The sequence below is a fragment of the Saccostrea cucullata genome, unplaced genomic scaffold, assembly GCF_032062105.1.
Source record: "Saccostrea cucullata isolate Sc308-1 unplaced genomic scaffold, CSIRO_AGI_Scuc_v1 ctg2171, whole genome shotgun sequence".
NCBI lineage: Eukaryota > Metazoa > Mollusca > Bivalvia > Ostreida > Ostreidae > Saccostrea > Saccostrea cuccullata.
The window spans coordinates 5,836-32,563 of NW_026929933.1; the positions used below are offsets into that span (position 1 = coordinate 5,836).

The 26,728-nt window shown below is 33.0% G+C and overlaps 1 protein-coding gene across 1 annotated transcript; it reads right to left on the reverse strand.

Annotated features, from left to right (window-relative positions):
* On the reverse strand, positions 1-24,527 carry LOC134282485 (fibrinogen-like protein 1). Its single transcript, XM_062764892.1, has 5 exons — positions 23,388-24,527; positions 21,055-21,191; positions 20,700-20,796; positions 681-845; positions 1-413 (listed from the first exon to the last, which is right to left on the reverse strand). Exons 1-5 carry the CDS (start codon positions 24,154-24,156, stop codon positions 178-180), a joined length of 1,404 nt encoding a protein of 467 aa, XP_062620876.1. The 5' UTR covers positions 24,157-24,527; the 3' UTR covers positions 1-177.
* Between the last annotated feature and the right edge of the window lie 2,201 nt (positions 24,528-26,728).

Sequence of the window (26,728 nt, forward strand, 5' to 3'; positions counted from 1 at the left end):
TTTCTTGGAAGAAAATCTATAATTCAGTGGTAGAAATATTGAAGAAGAAGGAACTTACTGTAATTGTCTAAAAATCTATACGTGAATACGAAAGCAACATGAAGTTGTCATTCGTTTGTCAAAATAAAATATCAGATTTGTAATGATATCTATGTCAGATCTGATAATAAACGTTCTCTAGTTTTTGTGTCTGATCATCATCATGGTCTGTTTTAATGCTTCGCTACCCTTCCAGCCCTGCCATACCGCGTATTTACCACCAGACACAGCAGAATGTGCATATTGTCCATTCATGTTTGAGTGGTGACAGGATTTGTACCACCAGGCTCCGTGATATTGTGTAGCACAGTTCTTGTCATTATCATTGTCTTTTGTGGTAAATTTCATTCCATTGTGATACTTTAAACTGTCACCTAGAACAGAGTATTGATATTGTTATAATCTATAATTTAATGAGAAAATATTCACAACATCGTTACATGTTAATATTAAGATAATATCCAGTCAAAAATGTCTTCATAATATGCAACATAAACATGTGACATCAAGCAAATTACTTGATATAAGTCAAGTGTGAGGTAAACAACACCCTTTACACAATGTAAATTAATTTTTCTATCCAGTCAAATGGGTGTTATAAGCAGAATTTAAATTTCAAACTGCGTTATGAGTAGACCTACCTGCAGTTCCTGAATACCCCGACACAGTGAGTACGTATTTATTGTATTTATCTCCAACATAAAATGTGGAGTACTGAGAATATGCTTCAGCGCCATCAAAACTTTGCAGTTCAATCCGGAGTTCCTGGTTCTTGTTCTTTGTCAACTCATAGATTGCGTCATTTCCTTAAAAAAAGTACAACAGGCAATTGACTTTATTGTAAACAATCTTTTTAATACTTATTTTATAAATGTAATGCATAATGCGATTTGTTAGTATTTTCATGTAAATAAATATTGTATTGCTAGACAATCTTGTGAGAAATTGTTAAAAAAAAAGCAGTAAGGAAAACTGAATTCTTATGGTTGTTTTTCATTATCTACAATATTAAGACTGTCATTTTCCATATTGTTTTTTATGTTTCTGTTCTTATGAAAAAACTTTAACTTTGGCCATAACTTTTGAACGGTATGAGCTAGGGCTTTCATACGCCACATACATAATTCTTGTGAGAAGACCTTTTATTGGAAACCAAGAACTTTGACCCTTTGATCTTGACTTTGGAGTTTGACCTACTTTTAAAAAGCAAACCTTGACCATTACTTTTAAAAAGGGTTAGAGCTAGCGTTTTCATACTTTACATATTTAAACCTTGTGACAACTTCTTTCATTTGATAGCAAGTCCTTTGACCCTTTCACCTTGACCTTGAAGTTTGACTTACTTTTAAAATGTTTAACCTTGGCCTTAACTTTTGAAGGGTTAAGGCTAGGGCTTCTATACTTCACATATGTATTTTTTGTGGCAAGACCTTTCACTGAATACCAATAACTTTGATATTTGAACTTGACCTTGGAGATTTTCAAATTTACGAAAAAAACTTTAACCCTGGCCTTCTTTCATATTTTTTATTTCAGAATTGTATTTCTAATGAGTATGCATTTAAGAAAAGTATAATCTTTGCTATGTTGCCATACGGGGGCATCAGTGTTTCACAAACATAATCGTCGGAATTTGGGGGGGGGGGGGGGGGGGGGGGGGGGGGGGGGGGGGGAGGGGGGCTAGGGGGCATAATTGCTTTTCAGTTGATAAATTGATAAGTTTAAATAATCACTGTCTGCATCATTGAATATTTATACTTGTTACTAGCATAGTTGTTGCTTGCTGGGTTGATAAGTAGTACTGGATTAAATGATGAAACTCGTTGAAACTTGAATGTTTGGCACAATACAAATGTATGGGGATTAATGCTCTGTATAACTGATCAGCAGTTAATTGTATGTGTCTGTTTTATTACATATTAATTGATTTATTGGTTTGATTGATTGATTATATATTGTTTAAGGTCCCTCTCAAAAATTTTCCACTCATTTGGAGACGCCACCACTTGCCTTTGGAGAGCTGCAAAATTTGTCTTATGTTCGGCACTCAAGGTCATTGAGCAGGAAAGATCGTTTTTGTGCTAGCACCTATTGCGACACGGGACTTCGGTCATCCGAAGGACCGGTCTCCACGCCCCACAGTAGGATTCGAACCCGTGACGTAAGGATTGACTCTTGACTTCGCGACTCTACATACAGAGCAGACGTTCTAACCACTGCGCCACGCGGACGACGTTTTATTACAGAAGAATCAGAAGAATTCGACTTAACATATCAGAGCTCTACTGGCGAAGTAGCTATGGCGCCTAAAATTTTAATTAAGTCGCCAAATTGGCCACCATATTAAGTTGATTTGGTGATCGTCAAATTGCTGAACTAGAAACATTTTCATTTTTTTTAAAATAAAGAGCAGAATAGAGTACTAAAACTTAGCAATGAACATGTCTCTATAATATGTTTTAACATTTGGTGTCTAAGAAAAATTTACCTGGCGAATAATATTTGCACTGGCGACTATCTTTTTGACAACTAAATGATAGAGGTCACAGAGAGGCTTGCTTATGTTTTTTGCGGTTGAATTTATACTGATTCCAATTTAATTGCATGTGGAGAGGACACTTGACTTTTCTTTAATTTAATGTAATTTAAATTGTCCTAAAAAGTTGTTCTGGGGGTCCAAGAAAAGACTATTATTCATTGGCTTATTGTGAAAAGATTATAATTTTGGAAGTGTTTTTATGAAGAAGGTGCGTCGGGTTTACAAGCAGATAACGTCAACTATAATAGCGACTGTAACTATATATAAAGTAGACCATAAAGCCCCTTCCCCTTTTTATAAGTTCTGCATTATCAAATCTTTAATATCCTGTTTCTTAGACTTATAATTATTTATGTTGTTTTTCTGATTGGGCAATACATCTAAAAATAATTATTTTGGGTATTTTTGGTTTTGAAAGATATTTAAAAACTGTATCTGTGTAAATACTCTGAACCTATGGTAAAGTTCTACCCTCACCAGGTAAAATAATCTGTGTCACATGGTTTATTGTTTTAATATTCATCCTACACGTCGAAAGGAATTTTTTTCTTAGATTTGAAATTATTTTTAATTACGTTCTTTGTTTATAAAATTCTATGATCCATTCTCCTACTTTTTCTTGAAAAACATTTTGATTATTTTCTTATTGTAATAATAATAATAATAATAATAATAATAATACTTTATTTAAGGATATCCGATCCTCAGCCAGGAAGGATAACTCCAAAAATTAATATTTGACATGTTTAATTTGAAATGCATCAAAATGAAGCTTGAAAATGAATTTGTTCATGCAACAATTTTCATTTTATTCATCTTTATAAGGTTCAAGGTCTTTGGAAGTCTTAGAAAAGATATTACGAAAGTTGATATTTGTACCCTATAAAAGGAGAAAAAATAATACAGTTTAGAGAAGTAAGATTTTCCTTAATCCAGTCTTAGATACCAATGCTTATTAGCATGATATGAAATGAGAAGTATAATTGCTTTTCAGTTGATAAATTGATAAGTTTAAATAATCACTGTCTGCATCATTGAATATTTATACTTGTTACTAGCATAGTTGTTGCTTGCTGGGTTGATAAGTAGTACTGGATTAAATGATGAAACTCGTTGAAACTTGAATGTTTGGCACAATACAAATGTATGGGGATTAATGCTCTGTATAACTGATCAGCAGTTAATTGTATGTGTCTGTTTTATTACATATTAATTGATTTATTGGTTTGATTGATTGATTATATATTGTTTAAGGTCCCTCTCAAAAATTTTCCACTCATTTGGAGACGCCACCACTTGCCTTTGGAGAGCTGCAAAATTTGTCTTATGTTCGGCACTCAAGGTCATTGAGCAGGAAAGATCGTTTTTGTGCTAGCACCTATTGCGACACGGGACTTCGGTCATCCGAAGGACCGGTCTCCACGCCCCACAGTAGGATTCGAACCCGTGACGTAAGGATTGACTCTTGACTTCGCGACTCTACATACAGAGCAGACGTTCTAACCACTGCGCCACGCGGACGACGTTTTATTACAGAAGAATCAGAAGAATTCGACTTAACATATCAGAGCTCTACTGGCGAAGTAGCTATGGCGCCTAAAATTTTAATTAAGTCGCCAAATTGGCCACCATATTAAGTTGATTTGGTGATCGTCAAATTGCTGAACTAGAAACATTTTCATTTTTTTTAAAATAAAGAGCAGAATAGAGTACTAAAACTTAGCAATGGACATGTCTCTATAATATGTTTTAACATTTGGTGTCTAAGAAAAATTTACCTGGCGAATAATATTTGCACTGGCGACTATCTTTTTGACAACTAAATGATAGAGGTCACAGAGAGGCTTGCTTATGTTTTTTGCGGTTGAATTTATACTGATTCCAATTTAATTGCATGTGGAGAGGACACTTGACTTTTCTTTAATTTAATGTAATTTAAATTGTCCTAAAAAGTTGTTCTGGGGGTCCAAGAAAAGACTATTATTCATTGGCTTATTGTGAAAAGATTATAATTTTGGAAGTGTTTTTATGAAGAAGGTGCGTCGGTTTTACAAGCAGATAACTTCAACTATAATAGCGACTGTAACTATATATAAAGTAGACCATAAAGCCCCTTCCCCTTTTTATAAGTTCTGCATTATCAAATCTTTAATATCCTGTTTCTTAGACTTATAATTATTTATGTTGTTTTTCTGATTGGGCAATACATCTAAAAATAATTATTTTGGGTATTTTTGGTTTTGAAAGATATTTAAAAACTGTATCTGTGTAAATACTCTGAACCTATGGTAAAGTTCTACCCTCACCAGGTAAAATAATCTGTGTCACATGGTTTATTGTTTTAATATTCATCCTACACGTCGAAAGGAATTTTTTTCTTAGATTTGAAATTATTTTTAATTACGTTCTTTGTTTATAAAATTCTATGATCCATTCTCCTACTTTTTCTTGAAAAACATTTTGATTATTTTCTTATTGTAATAATAATAATAATAATAATAATAATAATACTTTATTTAAGGATATCCGATCCTCAGCCAGGAAGGATAACTCCAAAAATTAACATTTAATTTGAAATGCACCAAAATTAAGCTTGAAAATGAATTTTTTTCATGCAACAATTTTCATTTTAATCATCTTTGTAAGATTTAAGGTCTTTGGAAGTCTTAGAAAAGATATTACGAAAGTTGATATTTGTACCCTATAAAAGGAGAAAAAATAATACAGTTTAGAGAAGTAAGATTTTCCTTAATCCAGTCTTAGATACCAATGCTTATTAGCATGATATGAAATGAGAAGTATAATTGATTTTCAGTTGATAAATTGATAAGTTTAAATATTCACTGTCTGCATCATTGAATATTTATACTTGTTACTAGCATAGTTGTTGCTTGCTGGGTTGATAAATAGTACTGGATTAAATGATGAAACTCGTTGAAACTTGAATGTTTGGCACAAGACAAATGTATGGGGAGTAATGCTCTGTATAACTGATCAGCAGTTAATTGTATGTGTCTGTTTTATTACATATTAATTGATTTATTGGTTTGATTGATTGATTGTATATTGTTTAACGTCCCTCTCAAAAATTTTCCACTCATTTGGAGACGCCACCACTTGCCTTTGGAGAGCTGCAAAATTTGTCTTATGTTCGGCACTCAAGGTCATTGAGCAGGAAAGATCGTTTTTGTGCTAGCACCTATTGCGACACGGGACTTCGGTCATCCGAAGGACCGGTCTCCACGCCCCACAGTAGGATTCGAACCCGTGACGTAAGGATTGACTCTTGACTTCGCGACTCTTCATACAGAGCAGACGTTCTAACCACTGCGCCACGCGGACGACGTTTTATTACAGAAGAATCAGAAGAATTCGACTTAACATATCAGGGCTCTACTGGCGAAGTAGCTATGGCGCCTAAAATTTTAATTAAGTCGCCAAATTGGACACCATATTAAGTTGATTTGGTGATCGTCAAATTGCTGAACTAGAAACATTTTCATTTTTTTTAAAATAAAGAGCAGAATAGAGTACTAAAACTTAGCAATGGACATGTCTCTATAATATGTTTTAACATTTGGTGTCTAAGAAAAATTTACCTGGCGAATAATATTTGCACTGGCGACTATCTTTTTGACAACTAAATGATAGAGGTCACAGAGAGGCTTGCTTATGTTTTTTGCGGTTGAATTTATACTGATTCCAATTTAATTGCATGTGGAGAGGACACTTGACTTTTCTTTAATTTAATGTAATTTAAATTGTCCTAAAAAGTTGTTCTGGGGGTCCAAGAAAAGACTATTATTCATTGGCTTATTGTGAAAAGATTATAATTTTGGAAGTGTTTTTATGAAGAAGGTGCGTCGGGTTTAAAAGCAGATAACGTAAACTATAATAGCGACTGTAACTATATATAAAGTAGACCATAAAGCCCCTTCCCCTTTTTATAAGTTCTGCATTATCAAATCTTTAATATCCTGTTTCTTAGACTTATAATTATTTATGTTGTTTTTCTGATTGGGCAATACATCTAAAAATAATTATTTTGGGTATTTTTGGTTTTGAAAGATATTTAAAAAACTGTATCTGTGTAAATACTCTGAACCTATGGTAAAGTTCTACCCTCACCAGGTAAAATAATCTGTGTCACATGGTTTATTGTTTTAATATTCATCCTACACGTCGAAAGGAATTTTTTTCTTAGATTTGAAATTATTTTTAATTACGTTCTTTGTTTATAAAATTCTATGATCCATTCTCCTACTTTTTCTTGAAACACATTTTGATTATTTTCTTATTGTAATAATAATAATAATAATAATAATAATACTTTATTTAAGGATATCAGATCCTCAGCCAGGAAGGATAACTCCAAAAATTAATATTTAATTTGAAATGCATCAAAATGAAGCTTGAAAATGGAATTTTTTCTTGCAACAATTTTCATTTTATTCATCTATAGAAGATTCAAGGTGTTTGTAAGTCCTAGAAAAGATATTCCGAAAGTTGATATTTGTACCCTATAAAAGGAGAAAAAATAATACAGTTTAGAGAAGTAAGATTTTCCTTAATCCAGTCTTAGATACCAATGCTTATTAGCATGATATGAAATGAGAAGTGATTTGTGGTGTCTTGCAATGATAGCAAAAGCCTTTTACACTATATATTCTAGAATACATGACGGAAATAGAAGACTAAAAATACCAAATCAATACAAAAATAATGACAATTTCTCTGAATGCCTGGATAGCTATCGTTTTCTAACCTAAAATATATTTCTTGATCAATTTGCAAATAGAAAATCTATTGCTGATATTCCAATTCGCTTTTTCTGCAAAAATATTGCAGATTTGACAATTTTCCCTATATAATATGAGTAACTTTAATCTTGAACGTTAAAGAAATACTGTGGATAAATTTACATAACTTTGTGGTTTCAGAGATACTTTTATAAGTATTTTTGATTACTTAACTGCTAATTTTATAAACCTGAGGATCGGACTACCTTAAAGAGGGTAACCCGATTAGTGCAATGCACTAGTCTTCCTTGGGGCCCTCTAAACACATTCACAATAATACAATTATTAAAACATTGTACAATATTATAATAAATAATACAAAATGACGTGAAAATACAAGGACATATACAGATCGATTCAAGAACATGGAATTATATGACTTTTAGTTGGGACATGTTATAATGAATTTTTCTACATTTTTACGAAAAGTTTGTACAGTTGGTGAAAAACGGATATGCAAAGGTAATTTGTTCCATAAATGAACACCGGAATAATGAAAAGAATTCTTAAATTGATTTGTTCGATATTTCGGTAGATGAAGGTCATAGTTTGTTTCAGATCTAAGAACATAACTATTAGAAGAAATAAATTCAAAGGAATCTCTTAAATAAGTTGGTGCCATACCATGAAGTGTTTTGTATAGTAATATATATTTATGAAAATCATTTAACTCTTATATGGTCAGCCATCCAAGTTTTTCAAATAATGATAGTGAAGGGGCATCAAAAGCCACATCTAAAATAATCCGGGCTGCCCTTTTTTGCAATTTAAAAACTCTATCTATGCCATCTGGCGCATTACCCCATATAGTAAGACAATAATTCAAAGAAGGCAGAATGTATGCATTATAAAATAGTTTTCTCGTGTGTAAGGGAAAAAATTTTTTAATTCTGCGTAAAGTATACAATTTATAAGTCAAAGATTTACAAACTCAGTCAATATGATAATTATAGCGCAATGAATGGTCAATATGTCCCAAAAGCTTTTCAGATTCAACATTTTCAATTAATTTGTTAGAAGCATATAAATTTAGTTCAGTAGAATTTATTCTTGATTTTCTTTGTTGAGTTCCCATGAGCATACATTTTGTCTTGTTGGTATTTAACACCATTTGATTTTTGGAACACCAATTTTCTATCTCACACAAATCAAAGTTTAGGGCAATCTCAATACCTTCTATATTTTTATATGTATGTAAGGTTGCATCATCAGCAAACATATCAATATCTGTTCTATTTACATGTAAAGGGAGATCATTTATATACAATAAAATAATAGGGGACCTAAGATAGATACTTGGGGCACTCCTGCTGTGACGGGCAGAAAATCAGAGGAGTATGTACCTATTTTTACACACTGAGACCTTGACGTTAAATAAGATTGAAACCATTTTATAGCCATTTGATCAAAGTGATATGATTGAAGTTTATTTATAAGGATATCATGATTAACCAAATCAAATGCCTTGCTAAAATCGATGAAAGTTATGCCTACTAAATTTCCTTGGTCCATAGCTTGTAGCCAATTATCTGTAAGTTTTGTTAGAGTCGTTTGACATGATTGAAATTATCGAAATCCAGATTTTGATTTAAGTAAGAGATCAAAACTACAGGTAAAGTTACGTATCTGATTGGCTATGTGTTTTTCAACTAATTTTGATAATGTTGGAAGAATGGATATTGGTCTGTAGTTCCCTGGATCTGCATGGTCGACATTTTTGAAAATTGGAGTGACTTTTCCTTGTTTTAAACGGGATGGAAATACTCCATTAGTGATGCTAGTATTTATAATATGTGTAATAGATTTGCATATAACATTTGCCGAAAGCTTTAGAAGACGAGGTCCAATCAAGTCTATACCTGCTGACTTGTTTACATCAAGTGTATTCAACATATTTAATACTTCGAACTCACTTATATGATTTATACTCAAAAAATTTTCTTTCCCTAGTTTAGTTTCTGTATATTTATTTAATAATTCTGAATCAAAACTTTGTACTGACATATCTGCTAATAACTTACATGATATTTCAGTAAAGTGTTTGTTAAAAATATCAACAATATCCTGTAAATCTTCGAAATCCGAACCATTTTGTGTTATACGGGTAGGTGTGAAATTTTTTGACTCAGATGCCAAATGGTTTAAAAACTTCACATCTCTTTAGGACTTGAACTTTCTTCAATTGCTGATTTGTAATACTTTGATTTGGCTTGATCTATTAATTGTGTGACTTTATTTCTCCATTTACATTTCTTTGTAATTTTCTGAATTTCTTTGTAGATGGTATGTATCACGTAAATGTCTAGCATCATTTATTTCCTGTGTAAGCCATTTAGGTCGAATTTCAGTCTTGACTCTTTTAGTTTTTACTTTGGCATACTTGTTAAGAATATCATTAAATAATTCATAAAATTTATTCATGATCTCGTTTGTGTCTTTTAGTTCGAGAAGAGAGTTAAAATTAGCATTTTCTAAATCTCTTAGAAACTTATTTTCATTGAATTGTTTAAAATCACGATATTGGATTTCGGTATGTTTTCCTCTACGCTGTATACAGTTAGTTTTCCGTGTCAAACATACGGGGTAGTGGTTAGATATAGCAATAGGGGGCACATTTGTTTCGCATATGTTTTCTGGTTTCGTTGTATAAAAATGATCAATTAAGGTACTTGATGTACTTGTTATTCTAGTAGGAACAGTAACTATTTGTGAAAGTCCAAACTTCTCTAAAGCAGATGTCCAGTATTGTGGGTGGTCTTTCATTAGATCAATAATGAAATCACCTGATAAAATTATATCAGTATCGTCACAGCAGGAGGCACGGTTCACCTCCCTTGCTAGATCCTCCGCCCAGCAGGAGGGGGCAGATGGTGAACGATAAGCAGAGCAATGAAATATAGGTTTTGAATTTTTCAGATTTATCTCTAGCCAGATTGTCTCAATATTACTGATCTCAAAATCAGTTCTACGTTTATATGTTATATCACTAGCAATATAAATAAGAATTCCACCACCTGCCTTTAATGTAGATCCTTTCTTTCAAAAACAAACCCATCAATAAACAGTTCTGAATTTCCTACTTGCTCACTAAAAAAAGTTTCACAAAATCCTAATATATCTAAAGATTGCCGATTTTGAAGCAACAGTTCAATTTCATCCATTTTAGGAATAATATGACAAATATTTAAATTTCCGAAACGTAAACCTTTCTTAATCAATCCAAATCCTGAATCTTTTGGCATTTGTGAAGTATGAATTTCGTTATTGGTTTTAAGAACTTGATTTTTTGTTTGTGAAACAGATTTGAATGAGTTTATCATAAGAGGAGTAATGTTAGTAGATTCTATAATTGAGCTTTCATCATTGAGAGAAGTTCTTACTTTGTCCAAGAGAGTCTTATTCTTAATATATGGTTTTCTAGGCAATTAAGATTTAACAGAGGTATTATAAACAAAGTTGTTAGTTTGATTTAAACAAGAACATTGAAAATCGTTACATTCAGTACATACAGTGCCTAGAATAGAATATCTATTTGAATTTAGTGTAGATTTATATTGTCGTGAACGGCTCTACATTCCTTGCCTAATACCTAATACACACAGAATTTGGTCTTGTGGCCTAGTTTCTCCGCAGTTCCAGCAATCTAGTTTTCGGCCGTGCCTGCAGTGGGATGAGGTATGTCCATGTTCACCACAGAAGTAACACGTTACAGACTGGCTAAAGATGGAATTTCCGTTGTCCCTTTGTGCTCCCTTGCCACGTAAAATCGGAACTTCGTTGTTGATCTGTTTAAGCGGTGCTGAAGTTCCCTTAATGGAAAGGTGTATCCCATCTTTCCAATATTGCATTGTTGACCTCTTTGAATACACTCTTATTGGAAATGAACAAACCTCCATACTCGTCACAAACGTATTTTAGCGTGTTATTCACATATGAAACATCTATGTCCCGTCTCGGTAAAACTTCGGAGAAATAGACTTTGGTAGTTGGCGACCGATCCTTGATGTTTTTGATGATTTCTACGGCGTCATGTTCAACAGCATCTATATGTCTAGGAGATGAGGCATCATTTTTCCCCGGCGTGGACAATTATGTGAGAGTAATCTTCAACAGCGGTTTGATGTAATTTTGACTTCATTCCGGAAAGCTTGGCCCCTCTGTTGGTTCTCACATGGACACCTTGTTGTAGTCCCCTTGTTCTCACCCTTTGTAAGAAAGAGCTGCCTATAATAAGTTTGGCCTCACCAGAAGTTTTCTTTTGTTTAAAGGATCTTGCAGGTGTACTTGCAGGTGTGGGGTTGATACATGGTTCCGTGTTTGTACCCAAATCTGATGTATATATTGCTTCCTTGGCCGTAAAATCACACTGTGTGTGTCGAGATGCAGAATTTTGTGGTAAAGAGTTCAAAGCCTGCACATCAGTTTCCTTGTTTTTCACTACCTTAAAAAGTGTCTGTGTGTTTTTGTCCAACAAAGTGGGGTTGTTTTTTGCATCTGAGTTTCTCTTTTAATTCCTTTATTTCATGTGCTAACTCACGGACAGCCGATTGTAGGGCTTGTATTGTACCTGCACACTGTGTACAATTTTGAAAATTGTCAGTACTGGCTGTCAGAAGAGATCTAGAATCATTTTTCACAGGCGTTGATGACATTTGGGGAATAGATTGTCCCAACATACTACTAATGCTGTTATAGTTTTTGATGTCATGAAGAAATTTGTCCAGCCACGACTTTGCCGACGATCCTTGAATGTGCAGGACGCTGGTGCCAGAATAGAGTGTTGCTGTCACAGTGTTACACACAGACTTGAAAATCTGACCACTCTTCCCTACTTCTTTAATTGCATTAAGTTCTTCTTCCAAATAGTTCAAAATAGTGGCATATTTTTCTTGTTGAAATGATACAGTTATGCTGTATTTGTTAAAAGTCACATTCAAAAAACTTGGTATACTCACTCCATTAGGTGTAATAATTCCAGCTTCACTAAATGTTTGAGAGAGTCCAGAAAAAGATGTAAACAAGCTCGAGTTAATACTTTGATCCATAATTATTTTAAGATTTAATCAGGTATTTAGCCATAGTACCCACAAGGTTGATAGCAAAATTGATGGAAAAAAATATGTAATTAAAAGTCATTCTTTAAATTTGCAAAAGAAAATTACAAAGAATTCTTGGCTCTATAAATATTTCTATGTCCTGCATATCTTTATTTTTTTAAAATCTGTTGCAAATGGTGATATCTATTTATTCTTTTTAATACAGTATTGTATAGCACAAATAAATGTTGTACCACGTGTCCTCGGTCGAATATTAGGCAAAAGTAGGATCTTCGAAATGATTGATCTTGAATCTCGTGCACACTTCATGATTACAGGTATCTTATGAAGCAAATTTTTGTAGGTGTATCCAAAATTAGCTGACGACTTTTTGCATCTTTTTTTAGTTATACCCGCACTTTCGAAAGAAAGTTCGGGTATATTGTTGTTACTCATGTCCGTCCGTCCGTCCGTCCGTCCGTCTGTCACACTTTTCTTCCCTGAACTCCTCCTACATTTTTCACAGTAGCTTAATCATCCTTTGGGAGTTGCTTGGGTGTGTCATGTAGATGTGCAGTAAGGTTTCGGAATTTTGATTTTGCCCCGGGGGATCAAATGGGGGTCGAAAAATGACGTTTTTTATACAAAAAGCCCCTTCTTCCCTGAACTCCTTCTACATTTTACTCAGCAGCCTAATCATCTTTTGAGAGATGGTTGGTGGTGTCATGTAGATGTGCAGTAAGGTTTCGGAATTTTGATTTTGCCCCGGGGGATCAAATGGGGGTCGAAAAATGACGTTTTTTATACAAAAAGCCCCTTCTTCCCTGAACTCCTTCTACATTTTACTCAGCAGCCTAATCATCTTTTGAGAGATGGTTGGTGGTGTCATGTAGATGTGCAGTAAGGTTTCGGAATTTTGATTTTGCCCCGGGGGATCAAATGGGGGTCGAAAAATGACGTTTTTATACAAAAAGCCCCTTCTTCCCTGAACTCCTTCTACATTTTACTCAGCAGCCTAATCATCTTTTGAGAGATGGTTGGTGGTGTCATGTAGATGTGCAGTAAGGTTTCGGAATTTTGATTTTGCCCCAGGGGATCAAATGGGGGTCGAAAAATGAATTTTTTAATACAAAAAGCCCCTTCTTCCCTGAACTCCTTCTACATTTTACTCAGCAGCCTAATCATCTTTTGAGAGATGGTTGGTGGTGTCATGTAGATGTGCAGTAAGGTTTCGGAATTTTGATTTTGCCCCGGGGGATCAAATGGGGGTCGAAAAATGACGTTTTTTATACAAAAAGCCCCTTCTTCCCTGAACTCCTTCTACATTTTACTCAGCAGCCTAATCATCTTTTGAGAGATGGTTGGTGGTTTCATGTAGATGTGCAGTAAGGTTTCGGAATTTTGATTTTGCCCCGGGGGATCAAATGTGGGGCGAAAAAATGACGTTTTTTTTATACAAAAAGCCCCTTCTTCCCTGAACTCCTTCTACATTTTACTCAGCAGCCTTATCATATTTTAAGAGATGGTTGGTGGTGTCATGTAGATGTGCAGTAAGGTTTCGGAATTTTCATTTTGCCCGGGGGTGGGGGGGATGGGGATCAAATCGAGGTAGAATTTCTATATATATTTTTTTTTACATATATTTGACATGTTTAATCACCCTGCTTTCAAGAACTTCCCTAATATCTTATGCTGCAATAGCTTTAAACCATGATCATTTAGAATATGATTGGTTTGTTTTGTGTATGTGTAAAAATGGTTTCAAAATTTGAATTTTCATATGGATGGCAAAAAGGGGCTGGAATAATATGGCACCTCCCTAACCCTGGTGGTCATGATTTGTACAAACTTGAATCTACACCTCTTGAGAATATTTCCATATTAATCATGCTCTTGGTGTTCCTGAAAAGAAGAACTTTAAAGATGTGTTTCCTTTTATTCCTAAATAAAACTTTGATCCCTAATTGTGGCCTGACCCTAGCCTGAGGTGATGATTTGAAAAACTAGAAATATGTCTATAGGACATGAATGTCCCGCCAGATGTGTATTACTAATGGTACATTAAACAAGAGGCCCATGGGCCACATCGCTCACCTGAGTACTGAAGCTAAGAAAAAGTAGAAATTGGTTTATAATTGAAAAGTTAAAATCCAAAAGTAATCCCATGATCAATCATGGATTTGCTTTTCTTCAAAGAATTTTCCATATATTTCTATGTAAAACTTTGGTCGGCCATTTTGGCCCCGCCCTACCCCCTGGGGTCATGATTTGTACAAATTTTTGAATCTACACTACCTGAAGATGCTTCCATTTTTGAAGATGCTTCCATATAAATATAATGAATTATGGATTTGTCATTCTTGAGAAGAAGATTTTTAAAGAATTTTCCCATAAATTTCTATGTAAAACTTTGGTCGGCCTTTTTGGCCCCGCCCTACCCCCAGGGTCATGATTTGAACAAACTTGAATCTTCACTACCTGAGGATGCTTCCATATAAATTTGATGAATTATGGCTTTGTCATTCTTGAGAAGAAGATTTTTAAAGAATTTTCCTATATATTTCTATGTAAAACTTTGATCAGCCATTTTGGCCCTGCCCTACCCCCGGGGGTCATGATTTGAACAAAGTTGAATCTACACTATCTGAGGATGTTACTCCATAAGTTTCATCTTTCCTGGCACAGTGGTTCTTGAGAAGAAGATTTTTAAAGAATTTTCCAATATACATGTATTTCTATATAAAACTTTAGTCGGCCATTTTGGCCCTGCCCTACCCCCGGGGGTCATGATTTGAACACATTTGAATATTCACTACCTGAGGATGTTAACCCATAAGTTTCATCTTTCCTGGCATAGTGGTTCTTGAGAAGAAGATTTTTAAAACATGCCACTAAATTTTCATTAATTCCCAATTATCTCCCCTTGAATGAGGGCATGGCCCTTCATTTGAAAAAACTTGAATCCCCTTCACCCAAGGATGCTTTGTGGCAAGTTTGGTTGAAATGGCCCAGTGGTTCTTGAGAAGAAGTCGAAAATGTGAAAAGTTTACAGACAGCTAGACAGACAGACGGACGCCGGACAAAATATGATCAGAAAAGCTCACTTGAGCCTTCAGCTCAGGTGAGCTAAAAACTAAAAACTAAAATTTTTATTTGTGTATAAAGTTTGATGAAAATATCTTAAACAGTTTTTTTTTTCAGAATTGAAACTAAAATATAAATAAATTGGATATAGATAATAAATTCTCATCAAATTATGTATAAGTGCATGTTAAACATAAAAATGTCTTAAATTATTTCTTAAAAACTAAGCAAAATACATATTAAAGAGGAGGGAGGTCAAGGTCACAGGAATGTGCAAGATGAAGTTTTTGATGCAGCTGAATAGCTCTCACTAATACATATTAGCTTATTATGTTTGATAAAAATATCTTTAATGATTTAATAAAAGTGAGCTTAACACTTTGTTTTAAGAAAAGAGAAGTCAAAGGAAAGGTTGTGGTCAAAATGTTGTTCTAGCTGAAAAGCTTACATCAGTGTGAATTTACTATTATCAAATGAATTTTGATAAAAATATAATTAATGGTTTATTTGAAACTTAGATAAACACATATTTTAAAAAGTGAGGTCAAGGTCAAAAGAAAATTCAAGGTCAAAATAAGTTAATGCAATAATAGCTCTCATCAGTATGTATTAGCATATGAAGTTTGATTAATATATCTTGAACTGTTTATTCAAAACTGATCTAGTCTAAGACAGTGAGGTCAAGATCACAGGAAATGTCAAGGTAAAAAAGAGTGAAGCATTGTAAAGCTTTAATTGCTTACATCAGTATGTATCATCATGTGAAGTTTCATAACACAACTTGAATCATTATGGTTTCTCTAAAATAAAGCTAAACACTAATTTTAAGAAAAGTTAAGTAAAGGTCAAAGGAAAGTAAAGGTAAACAAGATGTGTTTGTGAAACACTATGCACCCGGCGGAAACAAAGATCAAAAAATCTATTTTTAGCATATTGGTCACAGTCAAGGTCACAAGGTCACTGGCCGTGGTGTCATTTGAAAGAACTTAATCAGTGGAGTATGCATCCCAAATATGAAGTCCCTATCTACTATGGTTTAAAAGTTATGGCCAAAAGTGTAAAAAGCTATTTTTAGCATATAGGTCACAGTCAAGGTCATTGACCATTGTGTCATTTGAAAGAATTTAATCAGTGGAGTAAGCATCCTAAATATGAAGTTCCTATCTCCTATGGTAAAAAAAGTTATGGCAAAAAGTGTAAAAAGCTATTTTTAGCATCTAGGTCACGGTCAAGGTCACAAGGTCATTGACCATGGTGTCATCTGAAAGAACTTAATCAGTGGAGTATGCATCCCAAATATGAGGTTCCTATCTCCTATGGTTCAAAAGTTATGGCAAAAAGTGTAAAAAGCTTTTTTTAGCATATAAGTCACAGTCAAGGTCACAAGATCATTGACCTTGTTGTCAACTGAAAGGGCTTTATTAGAGGAGTATGCATACCAAATATCAAGTCCCTATCTCCTATGGTTAAAAAGTTATGACAAACAGTGGAAAAAGCTATTTTTAGCATATAGGTCACAGTCAAGGTCACAAGGTCATTGACCTTGATGTCATTTGAAAGGACTTTAATAGTGGAGTATGCATACCAAATATGAAGTCTCTATCTCTTATTGTTCAAAAGTTATGGCCAAAGTTAAAGTTGACAACAGACAAACAGACAAACAGATAAACAGACAAACAGACAGGACAAAAACAATATATGCCCGGGATCTATCGATCCGGGCGCATAAAAAATATTGCCACAGTTGGATAGTTTACATCAGTATATGCATCAGCATATGAACTTTGATAAAATATCTAGAAAGTAATTTCTTTGAGCTCGATGGAAAGACAGATGGAAGGGTGGAGGACGGACATGACAAAAACTAATACATGTATTCCTAATCATGGCGTAGCATAAAAAACTTGAATATACATTATATGAGGATGTTTCCATATCAAGATTATACATGCAAATTCAAAGAATTGTGGTCCTTTACTTTCTGTGTTTAAGTGAATGGGATGCCATAATTTATGGCAGATTGTGTATCAAATATGCATCCCTATCATATGTCACTTTATGAAAATTAGGTCAAAGGGGGGAAATCATCGCATGCTCGAAATATTTTGTTGCAGGTAAAGTACATGTCAAATATGAAAGACCCATCTCTTTTCAATCAAAAGTTATATATATATATAAATATATAATATAATATTTTTGAAAAGTAGGTTAAACTTCTACGTCAAGATCAGAAAGTCAAAAGTCATGATATATTTAGAAAAGTCTTTTCAGATGTAATATACATGTATAATTTAAATGCCATATCTTTTCTCTTTCAAAATGATTAATTTAAAATGTTATTTTTTGGAAAGTAGGTAAAATTTTGAGGTCAAGGTCTCACTTGGGTTAAAAAATCATAGTACATTTAGAAAGTTTTGTGGTAATGTACATGTGAAATATAAAAGCCCTATCTCATATTATTCAAAAGTTATGATCAAGGTTAAATTTATTGTGACAGATGCACATACTGTCAAAGATGGCCAGACTGACAGACAAATAAGATTTATTATTACCTAACTTACTATCTAAATTATAATTAGGCATTTTGAACTGTTTCACGGTTTACTTTATGTTTTTGCGTGATCATGAAACAGTGAACTGTTGACCGGTCCACAGAATGAACTGTTGACTCAGGTTAAAGCATCATTGTGATATTCAAGCGTTTTGATGATCACGACATCACTATTTACCTGCTCTATAATGAATTAAATTTAAACAAAACACACAAACAATAAATTTATTAAGTATTACTTTAAAATAAAAATATTAATTTAGTCTTTATATTATGTATTCAGCTAATTAATAGACAAGTATGTGAATAAACAATTGTGAAAACTTTTTATTGATTGTTTGTGTGTTTTTATTCCAATTTAATTAATTATATAGTAGGTTAGGTAATAAAACACTTATTCAATGACTACTCGGTGAAACAGTCAAACTGTTGTCCCTCAGTAGTACGTGGGGGAGACCTGGGAAACTGTTGCCCTTGGCCTTCGGCCTTGGGCAACAGTTTCCCAGGTCTCCCCCACTACCTCGGGACAACAGTTTGACTGTTTACCTCGTAGTCATTAAATAAGTGTATAATGTTCCCTCCCTTTCCCCATATTTCTTAACGCAAATCAATATTGTTTTTTTATGTCATTTAATTGTTTGTTTGTTGTTAAACATCCCTCTCAGGAATTTTTCACTCAAATGGAGACACCCCCACTTGAAAAATAATGAGGACAAGTCGGATTTGAGGTCAACATTCATTTTAGGAGTTTTCAACCATTAAGACGTAAAGAGACAGGAACTCGATCCTTCCCTTCACCCCATCCCAGACCCCTGTTTATATTCATGACATGTATATGCAAACTACTGCTTGTTTTACATTTTTAAAAAAATATGTTAATAGCCTATATACAAATACTTTAATGTGGTCCATCTCTTTGAATGATTTTCATTCCTAATTCTAGGAGGATAGGTTGATGAATGAAATGTCAAGCAATCTTATTATTGATGCACTTTTATTTCATTTAATGCAGTCATATTGTGAACATTTCCAGTTAGAATCATTAGGAGAGTGGGGATGACCTCCAGGGGGTTCAAAACCTTTATACCATTAAATTTACATAACATAATAACACAAAAAGCGCAAAATTATGTATTGTCAAATGGAAAAAGTTTCCTACTATTTAGGAGTCACATGATCATTTGCCATTACTGTTTACAGGGACTGGAAGTGTATCTTGAGATCCCCCCCCCCGAATTTGCAGGACTATAATATAAAAAAGACTTTGGATGCCCTCCACCCTAGAAAACAGACACCACCATAACTTCTCCTTTTATTTGCTTCTCAGAAAATTCTGGTCTGGAAGTCCCCCCTCCCTCTCCGAAAAAAATTCTGTATTTTGTAACTGAATGTAACGTCGATAACGGGCGATAACTCTTTAGAATGTGAAATTCGTCTTATTGCAGCATCGGATGACCTTTGATCCTTTAAACTTTAACCTAACCAGTTGCATTTCAGACTATTTTACCCAAATCTATACCAAAACGTGTACTTACCGACTGCCATAGCTCCAACTTCATGAAATATAATCCAATTAAACACAAAATAATTCCAACTGACATACATGCAATGATGTGTACACAACACTAGGCCTAGTACTGCACGTGCAGTGCTATCTAAAAATGATAATGGTAAAACTAGTACTTAAGTTAGGTACGTGACGCAAGCCCAATGTGATGCAGGTCTTCAGATACATTTACAGTATAAGAACAAATTTAAAATTATTATTTACAAAAGATGTTTTATCTTAACTTTGCCATCTAGGCCTATTTCCAAAAACAGGAAAATAGGGTGTGTTTGCGCGTGTGTGTGTTGATGGGAGAAGGGTGGGGGTTGACTAAATTGATTGGGTATAAATGGTATATGGCAGCTTTCAAGGTGTTTCTGCCTAATCAAGTATAAAAAAGTTTGTACATTTTGGAAAAAATCATCAAAAACGCTTTAAACTAATTTGAATAATATTTGTTGTTGATCTATATGAGAAAATAGATTTAAAAAGTTTTAATTATGGGCCAAAAATTTACCCCCCCCCCCTTGTTTCAAACCTAATTTACATCATTAATTGAATTCTGTTGTTTAATTTCAGACTGGTAATGAATTATGAATATGAAATACATGTACCTATAAGATCGAGGCCCATGGTGACGGGTCACATGTTCACTTGAGAATATTATGCTCAATTTGATGAATACATGGAGGCCCTATTATGTAAATTATTAAATTATATTGACTTTTTCTTTGGTAAAGCCTAATTTTAGAGCAGTGTGCATTTAGAGGCAAACACCTTAGTGCGGGTATTACTGTCTCATGACAGCATCTAGTTATTTAGAAGCAGAAATATTTCATATGTTTCTTTCGAATAGTTTTTTGTGTGTTTATACATTTAAAGTGGCTTTATTTATCAGGATTTATAAAAAGTAACAGGAAATGACTATTGGTGCATACTGGGTATAGTTTGTGTTTGCTTTCTATAACAGATGATATTTGAATACATAGAAAAGCTTCCAGATGTAAAGAAAATGATGCTAAAGTAGATAATGTACTCATTAACATACAGTTTTAATTAGAGATAATAAGTTTTTTTTTTTGCTAAAGCAAAAAGTCAATCTTACCAATCCAGTAGTTTGTAGATGGATCACCAAATCCTTGTTTGTATTCTGACCACGTCCTGTAAAAATTTGTAGAACCGTCCTGTCTTCTTTGAATAGCCTGAAACATATTAATTGATTTTTAATTTGTTTTACACTAAGCAAACTTGAGTAATTGAGGAATTGTTTACTTTATTATTCATTATAAGATCTTGACAAACACAGATGGATTCTAAGTCATGTATAGGAGTAATTCTTTAAAAATCATTTTTTTTTAATACACGGAGTAGATGATTTTTACTTAATAAAAATACTTAATATTTTTATTTTATAACAAGTAGATTATCTTTTCTCATTTATTATTATGAGTTGTACTCACCGTCCAGCCTCCCCTATCTGTCGTCATGTCACAGTAAACAGTCTTGATCCCAGAGCCTACGGATATTCTGTATATACCATCTCGACCCTTTAAACTCGGGAAAGTCTTTAAAATCTCCCTGCAATCCTTCAGAAGCACTATGCAAAATATTATAAAATTGCCACAAATAAATGTTTAGGACACTTATAAACTTCAATGTTATACAGAAAATACTCAAGTAATTGTGGACTGACTGAAATTGTGTGGTGAAACCTGATTAGGAATTTTTGTCTGCAATTATCCCCTTTTTCCGAAATAAATATTGTGTAAACCAAATTCACCTTGTATCCACATCTGCCAAATGACCCACAGTAAGCATTTGGATATGACTGAACAAGAGGAATATACATTTTCAACTCTTTTTTCGATTATTACGACTGAATGCAAATTACTTCGCAAAGTGAAAGGTCAAATACCTTATATGTATTGCTCACCATTTTTAAATAAATTTATTTGTTTTGCTTTGGCATTGTTAGAGTAGAAGTACCTTTAATGGCTTATACATTGTAATATCTTGCCACTTTGGAGTTGGTTTCTTTTATCTATAAGCTGGCATGTATCCCCACAACCCCCATCCCCTGAAAAAATTTCTGGAATAACCTTTAATTCTATTAACTTAAGGTAAGTCACTCCTGAAATTTGTTAAATCAAGGATTTTTTGAGAAGTATATTTTGGATGAGTACTCATAAAGTGTAACTCAAAATCGCAAAGAAAATAGGGGTCAGTGTGCATCTTACTGATCTACGGTACATTTAAATTGACATTTTTGCACTTAAATTTCATCTCTTTGGTCAATTACTTTAACCCATATTATATTTTATCAGATGTAAGCATGGCAATAAACATAATATTATTTTACGTAAATAGTTTGAATAATATTCATCATTAAACAAATTTTGCAAATTAATGCGCGTAAATTATTGTGTGACCTTTTTGCACTAAAAAATAACATATTTGGGTTATTTAAAAACTTAATAGGCAATAAAAAATAGGCAATCAAACTGTTTACGACTTAAGTGCTGATCATTCACAAGTATCGAGTAGTTTAAAATAATGAAAGAAAAAGGTGGGATCAGTGATGTTTATTTTGAAATATTTGTTAAAATATGTGATTTTCAGGCAAAAAATGGTGTAAATTTGATCTTGACTTGTTCAATATATTTTCATTTTTTGGAAAAGTTTGTTGAGGGAAGGTGTAAAACTTAGTCTAAAAATATAAATTAAGACCTATACTAAATATTTTTTAGCAATATCAAAACGGAAAATATTCTCCGAGTAAAAGTATGTGAGGCTAAATTTCCATTACATTAAATTTTATAAATGTGCAGATTTGCAGAATTTTCTGCCAAATATCCTTCCAAAAAGAAATAGTCCCTCATAAATCTTCATTCTTTGTAGATTTTTGAGCAGTTTTTTTCGTTGAATATTAAAAAATTTACATTGTTGAATTTAAATATGTTATAACAATTGAATTTTAATAAGTAGTTTTGAAGTAAAAGCTTCTGCGTGAACTTTTCTAAAACGCTGACGAGTGACATACCTTAATGACATTTTTAAATGTTTTTCCCAGTATATATTCAGGTTCAATAACATACATATTCGCATACTAGAGTTTAATTTAATGGGCCAATGAAAATTCCACTTGCAGACATTTAAAGACGTCAGCAATCTCACATAACCTCATTACATCCGCTCTTGAATAAATCAGTTTTCGAAATGATTTCATTTTACTTTCTTCCTATCTTTTCTTCTTTTAAAAAACTTTTCAAAGTTTCTATTTTCTATTTCTAGGAACAACAATAGTATTTTATTATAATTTATTCATGTTGTTTCTTTTTGTATTTATTTCTATTTAATTCTATTTATTTCATTTGTTTTGATGAATTAATATGGTTATTTTTTTAAACAAAACAATCTTCTGATTAGAAATTAAAAATGTATTCTAAAAAGAAAAAGAAAAAGTGCGATGAATTAATTCCTCTGTATCATTTTGAAAGAGAAGATATATTTCGAAAAATCTCCGTGAACAAATAACGTCTTGACTAACAGATTGATCAAATAAAGATTCGAACATTATTGTGGTTTATGTGGAAGATGATACATATTGTATGGTGTACAAATGTCTAAAATATATCTCATGAATGATTTCGAAGAAAAATCATATCTACATTTATAAAAGAAAAAGTTTACACGATTATTCTAATGTACAGTTCCTTTCTTCAAGGTTTGCTTCAATCCTTTACTTTAGAATTCAGTTTAGTTGTCTTAACTGAAATAGAATTTAATATTTTACCTTTTGACAAGAACCAGCTGGATTCATTAACATCCCCACAAACAGTGTGTAAAGTTTCATTTACAGAGACGGAGTAGTTTTCTAAAGCGTACTCTGTCTTTTTCACACGTTCAAAAAAAGTGCTTACGCTGCATTTCTGTAATGTTACATTCATTGCATTCATTTGATATTGGAGCATTTCGATTTGCGGGCTTTTAGCGGAAACCATTTGCGATTCATTTAAAGCCTTTATTTTCTCTTTTGTATTCTGTTCCGTCATCTTCAATGTCTGTAAGACTTTTTTCAAGTCACTTCCCAATGTCTTTTTTGACAAATCAAGCTGTTCTTGGAGACCTAAAACTTTTTTATCAATCCTCTGTTCAAGATACTGAATTTCTTCCTTTGTAAAGTTTCTATTGTCATTCACTGTCCCGTACACCTCCTTTAATTCTTCTTTAAGTTTGATATTTTCTTTCTCAATAATTTGGCTTTTAGTCTCCAAATCCTGCAGTTCCTTTGTCACCTCACTGAGTTTTGCCTTGATAACTTGTCCATCTTTTTTGCTGTCCACGGCATCCATCACTAGACCTTGTATTTTTTGTACCATAGAGAAGCGGACCAGACTTTCCTGATTCAGAATGTCACGTAGGACATTGGAAGCTTTACCGGATACAGTACTAGGGAGCAAACCTTTTTGATCAGAAGCTTCGTTTTCAATTAAAGATGAATCACCAAATGTTCCATACAGAAACATAGACAGAATAAAGCTTAGTACTTGTAGAAGTCCCATCTTTGCATTAACTTTGGATGGTTAAAGGAGCCCTTTATATTATGTGTGTTAAAGATATTTTGAAATCTTATCAACTCATATAACCTTAAAAGGTTATGTGTTTTACGCTGAAAGGATGCCCTGATACTTGTAAAGCTTTCATATAAAGAATGTTATCTTTGTCCAAATTTTAAACATCTGGAATTCAGTGAAGGATGTACTAAATGAACAATAGATGTAATAGTGTTCTTTCTTAAACATGATTTGATACTTGAGACGCGTACAAAACAAATTATCTTTGTGCAATGTAAGCAAATTATCCGGAGTATAATGACTTAAAATGAAACACTTATCAAAAATTAAATAAAATTAGCTGAATGTATAACCTTTTCTTAAAAAATTAAAAATTGAGAAATATGCTCATGACATTTGGCCCTTAAACATATAATTCTTGATAGATATAGCCAACAAATCATTCTTCAAAATCTAATTTCCGGCATCGAATTTGACAGTGTCCCATACAAATACAAAGTGTTTAATATTTCTAGAACTGCTATTTTTTCTGTAACATCTGAAGTAGAAAAAAATGTATTGTATGTTAAAGAATTACTGATAGTAATAATTGAGAAATACGCTCATGACATTTGACCCTTAAACATATAATTCTTGATAGATATAGCCAACAAATCATTCTTCAAAATCTAATTTCCGGCATCGAATTTGACAGTTTCCCACACAAATACAAAGTGTTTAATATTTCTAGAACTGCTATTTTTTCTGTAACATCTGAAGTAGAAAAATTAAAAATGTATTGTATGTAAAAGAATTGATTTTGATATGCTTTCAGATGAGATTTATAAGCAGTAAAGTCCGCTTATCTGAGGTGGGATTTGTCAATAAGGGATGCTTTCTTCACCTAAGCACCTGATCCCACTTTGTGCTTTCTGGCGTCTCCATATGAGTGAAAAATTCTTGAGAGGGACGTTAAACAATATATAATCAGTCAATAAATCAATCAATCAATCAATCAATCAATCAATCAACGTCTTTGTTTCATCTTATTTAAAAGTATCAAAGATAAGGATGCTGTTGAATCTTTTTCTTTTCACCCTGTAGACAATGACTTTGTAAGTAAATGCATTAACGGATTGGGCTTGAAAAAAGCTACTCAAATTGATGGTATTTCAGCTAGAATTGTTAAACTTAGCCATGAACACATATTGAACCCTGTGACCAATATTGTAAATTTTTGTTTTTCTAAAAATGTTTTTCCAGATCGTATGAAAATTGCACAAGTGGTTCCACTTCACAAGAAGCAAAGTGTTTTTGAAAAAGGAAACTATAGACCAGTTAGCATTTTACCTACATTGTCAAAGATTTTTGAAAGGGTTATTTATAGTCAATTGTCTGATTTTTTCAGTTGCCATTTTAATGATATGTTATCAGCTTTTAGACCAGGCTATGGTTGTCAGAGTGTGTTGCTAAAGATTGTTGAGGATTGGAAGTATGCCCTTGATCATAAAAAATATACAGCAGAAATTATGATGGATTTATCTAAAGCATTTGATTGTATTCCACATGATTTAGTTTTAGCAAAACTTAATGCATACGGTTTTACAAATGCAGCTAGTAGTCTTATCTCAAGCTATTTAAGCAATCGAAAACAGTGTGTAAAACTGGGGGAAGTTTGTAGCGATTTTTTAGAATTGTACAAAGGTGCTCCACAGGGTTCAATACTTGGTCCTGTTATTTTTAATATTTTTATCAATGATATTTTTCATTTTGTGTCAGATTGTGATCTCTACAACTATGCCGATGACAACACTCTTTCAAACTCAAGTGACGATATTACATCACTAAAAAATACCTTAGAATCAAATTGTTCGAACTTAATTAAGTGGTTTAGAGATAATCAAATGCAAGCAAATCCCGATAAATTTCAATCTATATGTCTCGGAAAGAAAACTAAACAGGAAAACATTTGTTTTGAAATTGATGGTATTATGATTCATCCGGAAAACGAAGTAAAATTACTTGGTATTACTATAGATTTTCAGCTTAAGTTTAGCTCTCATATTTCAAACATTTGTAAAAAAGCTTCACAACAATTAAATGTACTTAAAAGAATAGGGGTACACCTGACCAAATTAGTAAAACTAACCATTTATCATACATTTATCATGTCAAACTTCAACTATTGTCCATTAGTTTGGCATTTTTGTGGTGAACGAGAGAGAAGAAAAATGAAAAAAAATACAGGAAAGAGCACTGCGGTTTGTTTATGATGACTACAAAAATTCATATAGTTATCTTTTGGACAAATCAAATTTACCATGCCTGAAACTCAGGCGTATTAAAACAATGGCCATAGAATGTTTTAAGATTTTAAACAAGCAAAGCCCGTCTTTCCTGCATGATTTTATTCATATTAAAGAAATACCTTATTCTTTAAGATTCACGAAAACTGCTGTTTTACCAAAAACAAGATCAACAATATATGGGTTGAAGTCTTTTAGATATGAGTCTGCAAAACTTTGGAATTCTTTACCAGAATCTTTTAGAAATATTACTACTTTTAATCAGTTTAAATCCA

What these genes read in the sequence shown, in the direction of transcription:
- LOC134282485 (XM_062764892.1), bottom strand. Translation starts at nt 24,156, where the DNA reads ATGGGACTTCTACAAGTACTAAGCTTTATTCTGTCTATGTTTCTGTAT. An exon ending in CAGATAGGGGAGGCTGGACG is followed by an intron (nt 20,797 to 21,054) that starts GTGAGTACAACT and finishes AATATGTTTCAG; the next exon opens with GCTATTCAAAGAAGACAGGA. An exon ending in GGGGTATTCAGGAACTGCAG is followed by an intron (nt 414 to 680) that starts GTAGGTCTACTC and finishes ACTCTGTTCTAG; the next exon opens with GTGACAGTTTAAAGTATCAC.